General features: G+C 37.8%; 1 protein-coding gene across 2 annotated transcripts in view; it reads right to left on the bottom strand.

The window, feature by feature from the left end:
* LRRIQ1 (leucine rich repeats and IQ motif containing 1) overlaps positions 1 to 12381 on the bottom strand; it is a 158422-nt gene that overhangs the window by 82426 nt on the left and 63615 nt on the right. For both annotated transcript variants that reach the window (XM_065559974.1, XM_005279152.5), the window contains exon 18: positions 11835 to 11954. In XM_065559974.1, coding sequence (XP_065416046.1) covers positions 11835 to 11954 — 120 coding nt within the window. The remainder of the gene's footprint in view (positions 1 to 11834; positions 11955 to 12381) is intronic.

The raw sequence follows: 12381 nt of genomic DNA, 5'->3' as shown, positions 1-12381 counted from the left end.
TTCATAGTCCCCCCATAAATATAGTACTGAAGTATAACTCTCTAAAACAAAGTTTATACATAAATAGATTTTTTGATAACTTAGTCCAAAAATTAGATCCCAGTGCTACTGAGGCTATGCTCTGATGGAAAAAATGCAAGCTGGGATAGACTAAAGATGTATAAAAAGTAGAAAGCATGATTATACGGACTAAAGAAAAAATTACCAATTCCATTTTTACTAGACGAGTGTGTATATGTGGAAGAGCCTCTGCTGAATATTAAGTATATTTCTGAAACCAAATTAAAGGCTTGATTTTACAAACACTAATATATACAAGTAACTTTATGCATGTTTGCAAATCCCATTCAATGGACCCAACTCACATGTGTAAAGTCAATCATTCACATACAATTCGCTGCAGGATTATACCCTGGGAATTTTACATCTAGTTCTATTTGTTTCAAAATAAGCAATGCAATTTACAAAGCTTCATTTAATGGAACTGATGATTTGGAAAAATGTGATTTTTCATGAGGCTAGAGAGAATACATATATTGGCTGCAAGTTAGGAACATCTAGCACATTTTTAAATCCAAAAAGAAATTCTTTATGTTAACCTCCTTTCAGTCTCATATTTTAAACGCTAGTTTGTTGGCACTTTTTTCAAGAAAGAATACACATATATTGAGTAATATTCAGTTAAGGTTCGCACCAGTTTACCTCCTGATTTACCAGGAGTGGGCACAAGAATGTCCAGATTATACCTTCATTCTCATGGAATTCTTTATTAAATACAGTATTTTTTCTCCTCATCGCTTCATATTGCAAGAACTATTAAAATGTAAATATATACACCTCTACCCCGATATAACGTGACCCAATATAACACGAATTCAGATATAACACGGTAAAGCAGCGCTCCGGGTAGGGCGGGGCTGCGCACTCCAGTGGATCAAAGCAAGTTCAATATAATGCGGTTTCACCTATAACACGGTAAGATTTTTTGGCTCCCAAGGACAGTGTTATATCGAGGTAGAGGTGTATTATAGTAATAAAGAATTCTTATGCTGTAAGTAGATTTTGGTATATCCATTAGATAAAAAACTTCATTCAGTGATTCACTGCATCACATTCTTTCAGCTTCTATGAATGTAATCCTGTGATTCCCCCCCCGCAGTATTCTGGTATCTCATAAATGAATTCCAAATGAACAGTGAATTCTTCCACTCCACAGTTTACTACATAACCTTTTCATATATAGCTATTCTTTCCTACCTTTAATCTATTCATTCTAAAATAATCCCAATATCTCTTTTTAGAGCATTATATATCTTACTTTTATTAAGTACTCCTCATTTTGGACTTGATATTTCAAAGTGCAGAGCACCCCCAATTCAAGTGTTAGTCAATGAGAGCTGTGGGAGCTCAGCACTTTGCAGATGACATTCAGAACATAAAAGTGTGGAATTCTGCTGAGTACAATTTAAATAAACTTAATAAAATAATAATAGCAATGATGAGGTAGTCAGTGACTTCTTAACAAGGAAAAGGCAGTGGGTGGAGAAGGTGGGTGTCCTAATTAATCTTTTATAAAAATACAACAGCGTTACAAAAAAGTAAATTACTTCCAGTGGATCCAATCCAATGTCCATTGAATGTACGCTGGATCAGGCCTACTGGGAGGTGGAGATTGCACCCCAATCATGCAAACATACATTAGAGTAACTTTACTCTTGTGAGCAGCCCCACTGAGATCAATGGACAGGTCTCATGTGAGTAAAGTTATGCACATGAATAGTTTTGGATAGGACTGGACCATAGTCTTCTCCAGGAGCAAAGTGGAGCAGGAGAGTTAACAAAAACACACAACCAAAAAACAAAATAGGGAGAGGTTGGGTTGACAGGAAGGAGAAGAGGGAGGGAAGAGTCTCAAAATATTTAAATAAATCAGCATTTCAAACAATCAAATACGCAAAGATTCTTCAATTTAATGTAGAAACCTAAACTCCTGCCTACAAACACACAATAGCTTTATGGCTTCTAAATTGATTTAGCCCATGATTCAGTTATTATAATAGCTTGACAGTTCTTCTTGTTTACAAGTACTAACTATGTCCTAAACTATATTTTTATTAATCCCAGAATATATTTATTACTGAATTTCTAGGAAGTAGAGTCAATTCATTATTATACTGAAGTATTCACTTAAATAGCTACATATTATATGGGGAGAAAAAGAACCTACAAGAGAGCTGTTCAAAATGCTGAATATTACCTTTTTAAAATTAGAAAATCCTTTTGACCTCCTCAATCACCCTCTTCCCTCTCAATTAACCCCTTCTCTGCCTACAGTACAGCATGGGTTTGTCCAGAATAATTGTCATATTTCTGTTTATACAGTGCTTCAAAACCAAAATTTGGGAGTGACTGGCTGGAATTCTCCAAATGTAAACAAAGCAATGAAAAGAGTTATTCTGACAGTTATTCTGAATTCAGGTGCCCTGTTGGCCTGGGGGAGAGATGGTGGCATGAGAAGCATGGAAGGAAAGAGGGCACTGAGTAAAATCTTGTTTTAAAAAACAGCCTCTCCTTACAGTTTCACAGGCCTATCAGCTAAATCCACTGCTTGTTTTAACTCAAGGCTGTTCTATACTCAGCTCCAGTTTATACCTCTGATTTTGTTTAATCAGTTTCCCTGCCTTCTGCTCTGCCAATGAGGTCATTCATCTCCAGTTCCCAATCCTGTCACCATGCCTTTTTCACATCATCTCTAGGTAAGGAATGTCCTCTTCATTCTGATTTTACCACACCACCATCCTCTCTGCATCCAATTTTTTTTTTAACATTGATTTTTCCACATGGACCACAAAGAGTGAACAAATAGAAAAATGACTCAAAATTAATCATTATGCTTATCTTCCCCATGCTGGAAGTGTTTTCAGTTTTGTATTTAAACTAAATTCTTCATGGTAGGGGATGTCTTCACTTTGTTCTTATACGGCACCAAGCTCACTTTTGGTCTTTAACAGAAATGAGTAACAGTCTAGCTCAGTGTTGAAATAAAAATGCTTTAATCCACAATGCAAGTGGAATACATTCAACAGTGTTCTCAGAACTGTCACTCCCCAAGATGCTGAGGATGATAAACTTTGTTTCCATGTGACAAGCTAGAGACTAAAACTTCTTCACCCTATGTTGGCTATTTAGTGGGCTATATGGTTGCTTTCTCTCTTCTTTGGGTCAGGAATAAGTAATCACGTAATGGTGGCCAACTTTGTGGATGATGGAAGTAGAAAAGAGCATACCAGAGAAAAAATTACTGTATTGACTTTCATTTGGCTGAAAACTGCAGATTTCTATCCTGATTTCTGGCTAACATCTCTCTCTCTCTGGTGTATCCCATTCAATTCTTCAGAACAAACCTTTTCACCACTTAATCTAGCTTTTGTTTTCTGCAAGAATCTTAGTATCTCTGATACAAAGTTCTTCTCTGTAAACTTAAGTACTTGCAAAAGTTGCAAGAAAACATGCAATTCTAACTCACAGGTTTCCTGGCACAAGATCCCTGAACTATTATTTCCCAGTTGTTTATATATTGCTGATTGACTGTGAATGAAAACTGCCTTTGAAATTAGAGATCTGAATTTTTTTAGTGCATTTCTCTTTCATCCCCAGAATTTTGATAAATCAGATTACTCTACAGGCTAGTTTTCCAGAGCAAGAAAGCAACAGGCCTTCTCTTGTATAGCTTAATTCGGAATCAGGAAGCCAAACATATTTAGACATTCAGGGCCAGACTCTTGGCTAGTATAAATGCAACTGAATCCAATGGAGCTACACCAATTTACATCTACTGAAGGTGTGTCCTCAGGCAGATTTGCTACAATTTCCATTAAAAGGGGGAAGATTTTTAGTTGCTTTTTCAATTACAGGTAAGAAGTTACTGGCAGTACACAAGTACTAATCTTAAACAAAAAGATCAGATACAAGTTTGAAGTTGAGGGAGTATGAATGTGTTACAGAAAGTGTACATATTGGGCCTGATACTTCTCAGCATTACATTGATTTTACAGCTCAGTGCAAACACCTTTGTAGTCAGTGGAGTTACACAAGCATAAGAAACAGTGTAACTAGGTGGATCAGGCCCTATTGTTTTTATAAAAGCTATCATCCTGATATGTTTTTAATCAATCTTTCCTCAAACAGTCCAGTTGATGAATCACGTACATGGATAGAATCTTAGAATTGCAGCCAATAAGAATAAAGTAGCCTTTTTCTGTTGGTTTTACTTTTCCTGATACTTCACCTATTCTATTTGGTAGAAGTAAGCAGGTTAGCTCCGCAGAAGAGCATTTTAACATTTGACCAATGCTTCTTCCTTAGCTCTGACATTATTTGAGGTGGAGGAGTTGAGAAAGGGAAAATGATCATGTGTGCTTAAAGAAAGTTTCCTATAAGTTCCAAAAGTTGCTTTTAAAAAATGTCCCTTAGATAGAATCAGAATGGAGAGAGGTTAATACTGTTTACTTGCTAGCAAAGTGGGTATACACTTTTGTTTGTAGTGGGAGGGCTTGCAGCATGGTGAGTATCTCTGCCATTGAATGTAGAATGCCTGAGCAGTAAGAGGAAGCAGCATAGCCTGACACCAACACTTCAGCTGCTTCTGGTGAATCTGCAAAGGAGATCTCTGTAGTGCAGACTAGTGAAGATGGTGGGGAAAAAATTTAGCTCTTGGATCCCAGTTTTTCAAGGCTGGCAGTTAGAAAAATTTCCATTTGTAAACATAGCACATTTCATAGGTAAATCACTATTAAAATGGCATTTTGGAGTGCCGTGTTTGTCTCAGCCCTGACCTACACTGGGGGGGGGGGGGGGGAGGGGAATCGATCTAAGTTACGTAACTTCAGCTACGAAGTCAACGTACTTAGATCGACTTACCGTGGTGTCTTCACCATGGTGAGTTGACTGCTTCTGCTCCCCCATTGACTCTGCCTGCACCTCTCGCGGCGCTGGAGTACAGGAGTCGACAGGAGAGCACTCGGGGGTCGATTTATCGCATCTAGACTAGATGCAATAAATCGATCCCCACTGGTATGTAGACATACTCTCATTTTACAAAGTAGAACCATACAGCAAACCACTCTGAAAACAAAGTGAGGAAAATACGGATCATCAGAATTTGTAAATTCAGTAAAAATTGTGCTAAACTTTGTGTGCATTCTAAATACAAAAATAAGGATTACAGAAAAAGACTATTGCATAGCCCTATCTACAAAAATAAGAAGCTTTAGAAACCTGCTATACCTGGATTCAGAAAACTCTGAACTACTACTAACTGAGATTATTTTAAAACACTATTCTAATTGCTAAAAGCAAACAATATGTCCAGCCAAGAAAAGTAGAGAGAGGTGTTGTATGGATTCCAAAGAAATATCACAACAGTGAATTGTTCTCATGGGATCGCAAGAGATTTTAAAGACATAAGAAAGTAGAGTAATTATTACAGAACATTCCCTTAAGAGACAGTTAATTTAGAAGAGAAGTACAGCTATAGTGTATCTTTCTCTTGTAAGTGGACACAATGGAAAACAACAACATTTAGCTGAGAGAAATTTAAGGCAGGATCATATTTTTGAATGCTTGCACCAAATGTCATTTGCTAACCTTAGACAATCATTCTAACAATAGATTTCACTCTTATTCCTATTGCCTGTGTTTTTTTTTAAATAAATATGATTAGGACTGTGTAGAATTAGCAGACTATTCAGTACATGAAGGAGGATGCAAGTAAATGAGTAAAATAAAACAATCTCACAGAACGTTGGAATTTTTGCAAATGAAAACACTCCATACTTAACTCCAAAGAGGTCAAGTCTTATGATAATGTTACAGAAGTCATTCATGACATACACATAACTTTTCTGCAAAATGTGCTTTGTGCCCTAAGCTTGATAGTGCTCAAAGGAAGTTATGGGTCAGAAGCCAATTCCTACATTTTGTTTTGAATAAAAGACTACAAAGTACAGATGAGTGAACCTCATAAGCTTCAGAGGTTAGACTTGGTTCACATAAGCTCCAGAAATGCTTGGATGCTTACCCAATCCTTTTGAAGTTCCCAATTCCACCCTCTCAGCAACCTCAAGAATCCTCAGACTCTTGGCACCTTCAGCCCTCCTTGAAGGCTCCAAGATCCCCAAACAATCTTCCTTTCAAAGGCTCCCAGTTCCTGCTTCCTTCCTACTTCTGATTCCACCACACTCTACAAGATCCTCACCAGACCACTGTCCCTAAATGTTCCAGATGATGTGCCCACATAACCAAATCTCCCATGCTTCCTAACTTTGTAAACAAAACTATAGAACTCAAACTACAGCAGCTTTGCTACACTATGGCAAGACCATAAGCTTCTGTATCTAAATAATATTGCACTTGGAGCTTTCTCTATTAAAGGTAACTCAGAGTATACTGACCTCCAGATTTCCAATATGGGATATCACCACTAGAGAATATGCTACATTTACCGGGGGCTGCAGCTTTATCAGGAGAAGGGAAGCCGGAGAGAAAAGTTAATAGTGGAACAGGATAAATGTTGAGGTATTGCCCAAGGCAGAGATTTTCAAAATAGGGGAGCTGCTGCATGCTCTGCACTTCTGAAAGACAAGCTACTTTTTAAGTGTCTAAATATGGACTTCAGAATATAGTTTTAGGCTCCTATTTTTTTGAAAATCACAACATAAGGTGCTTAAGGTGGACACAAGATGCTTAATTATTAAGAAGATCTATCTTCATAAGACCCACTGCTTGAGAAAATTTGGGCCAGGAAGCACAGAAGGTGGCTAGCCACCTGCCTTGACCTGAGTCCCCACATTCTGTGCCTCCTGGCTCCAACTCTTCTTTAGAAATGAGTCCTATGTAGCTCTAAAAACAGTTGGTCCCCGAATCTCGTCGGTCTAGGACTTGGATCCACTATTCTTTTGAGATCTGTACTCAATCTGCCACTGTTTAGAGAGGTTTTGAGAACCTCCAAGTGCTGGGCCCTCCAAAATGTGTCTCTGTCGGACAGTCACCCCTGCAGATCAATAACTGCCACTGTTTGTGAGTCAAAATTGATTTTGGGAGGGGGGGGGAAGGGTACAAAATAAACAATGTAAGAACCCACAGAAAGCCAACAGCATTTTTGGCCCCTCATACCAAGGTGTAATCATGCCTAAAACTGACGGACTTGATTGATAAAGGGTCAGGGAAATCTGCCTGTTTATAAGCAAAGATAATACAGTATTTGAGTAGTCTCCATAAAGAGATTTGTACTGTCTTGTTCCCCCCCTTTTAAGAATCACAGGAATAAATTATTAGAACCTGACAAAATTTACAGACTCTTACACTCAAAGAATGCACATGGTTACAAGATGCACATATTCTGCCTGTTTTGTTCCTAACATCATTTGTTTTTTTGTTCCTTCCTTCCCTAGCTTCCACTTCCGTAGGAGCTCAGGAACTGATAAGAGGGGGAAAAAGGCTTAGAGAAATAAGGCATACACTTCAGGCTACCAGGAGAAAGAGGAAAAACAGTGAGGAGGAAGTAGGTGGTTGAGCTACTTATAGTCACCTTTGTCTCCTTACTTCCAGGTAGTTTGAAACATGAAGGATAGGTCCTAAATAAACTTAGGAAAGAAAGGTTGCATGACAAATCCACAGTTTAAAAGCGGTGTAACATTGTTCTATTTAGTAAGAAGATAATAGTAATTGTTTTTCAGGAGAGGATTGTTTCCTTTAGTAATGTTCTCAAATATTTCTTTCATCGCTTTTCTTAAGATTGGAAGAAGTTAATACTTCTGAAGTTTAAGCTGATGCTGACTATATCTATGAATTCTGCAGAACAGCTCTCAAAGACAAGAGCTTCAACTGGAAGCAAGAATTTGTTATTTTCTAGATTTTATTTTGAATAATTTGGTCTTTCTTTTCTATTATTGCTACATTAAATATTGATGTTCTTTTAAGAAACAAAATAATTAATGACAGGTTTCAGAGTAGCAGCCGTGTTAGTCTGTATCCGCAAAAAGAACAGGAGTACTTGTGGCACCTTAGAGACTAACAAATTTATTAGAGCATAAGCTTTTGTGGGCTACTGCCCACTTCTTCGGATGCATAATTATTTTGAAAATAATTAATGATGAATGAAATTTCTCCTCATATTTAGCCTGTGGGTTAGATGATATCCCGTGCTCTAAACTAAAAGGATTTCATGAGCCAAGCTACAAACAATGAGATACATATGGATCTTTGCGTAGAGAGAGAAAGAAAGGAAATTGACACTTCACTTTCCTCCTTTGTCCCTCTAGAAGTATTGATATTAAAGCCAATTACAATAGTGGCTGCATTGATGACCTCTTTTCACAGAGTATGGAAGTGGATGTTGATACAATTAGCACATTCTTGGCACACAGATCTCCAAGTACTTTAGTAAGAGTGTAACCCAAAGTTCTTGACTCTTTAGAAGCAACTATATATAAAGCCCCTAGGCTATGGGCTGGAAAAGATTAACTAGGCCCCACATTACCTCATCTTGTATATAACGATATCATACATGCCATGATAAATTTATATAAGGGAGCAGATTATGATAAATCTATATGAGGGTTAAATGGGAGCTCTGGGTAATTAATGGCAGACAACTGGATGGAGACGCTTAATATAGTATCTCTTGCCATTTCAATTGTACAGAGGCTAAAAGCATGATAGCAAAGATGTATAAAACCCTCAGTCATTCCAGACACAGAATTTCTTGTCCTTGAAATACAGGAACACCTAGAAGAGTAGTTAATATGGACAGGAATTTGCAGAAGAAATAGAGGGACACCCATATTAGTAAGCCAGAATGCAATCATTGGAGCAGCCAGGCAGGGAGAAACTCCTGGTGTTTGAAAACAGATGTTACAGAAGTCTTCTTCCCCAGCAGTCAATGTACCAAATATTATGTGACCATGTTAAATAACTGATGTGACAGATCTCTGGATATTTATACATTCTGGACAACCCTTTAAAGGCAAAATATACCATCACTGAAATACTAATTTTAATTGGACACAAAAATATGTGAATTTAGGGTTAGACCCAGGTCCAGTCCCCGCCTCCATGAGATCAGTGACTCCCCTGGCAAGAGAGCTAGTGCAGGTTCATTGCAGAAGGATGAGCTGAATGCAGGGAATTGGCACCTCATGCTCACTGCAGCTGTGCAAGGACTCCTGATGCAATTGTACTGAGAAATAGGCAAAGTGGAAGGATCTATCACTGCATGAATCCTCGCCTGCCTTTTCACTTTGTAACATGCCATAGAAACTGCTTTGCCTCCTAGCCTGGAATAATCACTCCATGACCCTGGGAGGCGTAGAAAGATTCCTCCCTTTTATACATCTGTTCTGTGCCTGGCCTAGCCATTCAGGCCAGCTGCTTGACTTCGTATTTGCACCTAGATGAACAACTATTAAGAATATTCAGTTAATGACATGATAGCACTCTGATATGTAATACAGGCTATAAACACCACTGTTATTTATTTTAGAAAAATACTATAATATTTGGAATAAATAGAGATTCCAGGCCAGATCTCCAGGTGGTATAAAAGGCCATAGCTCCCCTGACTTTAATGCAACTACACTGATTTATACTAAATAAGAATCTGGTTCACTGGGTGTAAAATGCAATACAGCATATGTGCTTTTCCCTTCTTTGATACACATGAACAGATATTTTCCTCCCTGTGTTAAAAAGTAAGTTCTGCAACTTTCTAGTATTGAGTATTATTTGAGAGAAAGATGGGAGCAAACAACAGAGTTGCTCTTTATGCTGGATACATTTTAAAATCCTAAACATTAAAAAGTAAAATTTAAGCCTACTCTCCTGGTTTAAACCCCCATTTTATGCCCGCAAAATTATTTCCTGGTACTTGTGCCTCTGTCTGATTTGCACTCTCAAAAGGGTGGCTGCCCTTTTGAAAATTTACCCCTGAAAAGTTTATAGCTACTCAAAGACTGAAGAAAAATTAATTTTGATTGTTAAAAATTATTCCAAGTCATAAGTAACACATTGCATGTGTATATAATAAACACCATTCCTGTTTTGTTTAATCCAGTGCAACTCTAACTGGGGTCCTCAAAAGGTGGCTGATCCTCAGGTCACCAGATACACCGCACCGGTGTTTTGGTACACCGCAACACACCGGTGTTTTGGTACACCGCAAAGGCAAAAATATTTGATGTTCAGAAGTATTTTATGAGCCCTAGGAACATGTCATCTCCAGCCAAGTAGGGGTTAACCACATTAGAAGTAGGTCATCTCAACCTCCCTTTTGAAGTTATGGTGGGATTTTAACACAGGACTATTGCAAACACCCATGCTCACCCGTATCCAAATGTCCATGACAAAGCCATATAAGGTTCCATGGCACCAGCCATGGTGAGTTCCTTTCTTGTGTTTGAAATCATGACAAGGAAAGCAGGGTGAGTGAATGAGGATGTGCAGAGAACTCAGAGAGCTCCAATTACAGGTGAGTAACTTTCTTCATCCAGAATTGCTCCTACAGATACTCAGTTTTGGAGAGACCATCCAGTTTCCAGAAATGGTGGACTGTACTGTGTAGTATTTAATTCACACTGGATTAATTCTCTCCTGAAATGACCCTCTGACTGGCTCTGAGCAACAATTAAATCCTTGCTGGAGTCTACTCTGCCAACTGTTTCCAAAAAACAGAGCCCCAATTGTGCAAGTATTTGCAAAGAGGAGTTTCTGTTGTTTCGCAGGAAAGTGAAGATAATGCTGTATAAGGCTCCTTTTCCATGCTTACTGAAAAGATTTGGCTGTTGGCAGTTGTTTGATTCCCTTGATTCAGTAGAGCATTGCCTACATGTTTTATATATCAATTTACCAGGTTTTGAACTTTACTTTATTGCTCTGTAATTACTTTGGTGATCTTTGTCATGTCTTAAAAATGAATATTTTTGCTCAAGTTTAGTCCTCTAAAACTTCATTTGCCCTCCCTGAACTGCCAATATTGACAATGATTCTAATAGTTCCTGTAGTACTGCAGCTGGATGTTCTGGATCACTGCTACTTTAGCCTTTTCCTTCCCAATTTCACTATCCCTTTCTTTATTAACTACTCTTGCATTAAGAACCTGATCCTCCTAGTCATTTTCCAAAAGACAGAGGTGAGATAGCTACTAAACAATTCAGCATTCTCCACCTCCGGTTGTTGATGGTGGTGGTTTGTTTATTTATTTTGTTATCCATCAATGTTAATTAGCAGATATATTTTCCAATATGTTTTTCTTTTAGAAGTTTGCATCCATCAGTGGCATAGCTCCCAATCTGTCAAATGACTCTACTGATCACTACGCTGGTGACATCACACCTACTGGGGACACTGGAGTTCCTGGGACCACTCGTGAGGGTCAAGGCCAATCCTTATTTTCTCCAAAAATTATGGTTTTGTAATATTTTTTAAACTATATTGTACCTTATATCCCATAGGGTATAAAATATTATTAAAAGGGTTACAGAACTGCACACTTTTGGACAAAAACAGCCACTTGCACGATCCATTTATTTGCCTTCAGGCTCTAGAAATAGATGAGGTTCCATATAGATGAGGTGTGTCATTAATAGCATAGTAGCACTGGAACATCAATGCGACCAGCAAGCCAATAATCCATAAAAAGTACATTTAAATTAATTATATACACAAAATGTAACTCTTTCTTGCTCTCTCGGGTTATCTAATATATCCAACATACAGTTCTAATGTAGGTACATTTGCTGCTGTTTTAGGTGAACTTTTATGTTAACAACTGTGCTTACTTCATCAAATGTAAAATCATCCACATTTACTTCTTCATAGTCATCCTCCACTTCATCACTTTTAACAGCTGCAAGAGCACTGGCTAGTTTCTTCCGCAAGAGGAAACCCTTCCAAAATGCCTAAACAAAAATTTAAAGCATGTTATACAAGGCCATAGATCAAACCCAAATCCAGATTCTCTATGTTATCCCATTAGGAAGATAAAACATCTTAGACCTTGGTTTAATAGCTCAATGATCTGTTTTTTGAACTTTATGTGACATTTAAAACTACAAGACAAATTAAATGCCAGCATATGTCTAAAGCTTAGAATACTCAAGAGGTTTTCCTCAAGTAAGCAGAATGGAATCTTGAAACTCCCTCAACTACAAACCTAGGTCAACTAATTAATTATTTGACAATTCCTACAGGGCCTATTCTAAGCGGAGGGGGAAGAAGATATAAGAAAAAGTTGAGTGTTCACTTTCAAATTACTGAGAACAAAAATAAAAACACACTTATACCAAATTTCCAGTGGTTACAAGTGGCAATTCTTGTTGTCATCTC

Source organism: Chrysemys picta, chromosome 1 (assembly GCF_011386835.1).
Source record: "Chrysemys picta bellii isolate R12L10 chromosome 1, ASM1138683v2, whole genome shotgun sequence".
NCBI lineage: Eukaryota > Metazoa > Chordata > Testudines > Emydidae > Chrysemys > Chrysemys picta.
The sequence above is the reverse complement of the archived record's forward strand: the minus strand, read 5'-3'. Positions and strand labels throughout refer to the sequence as shown.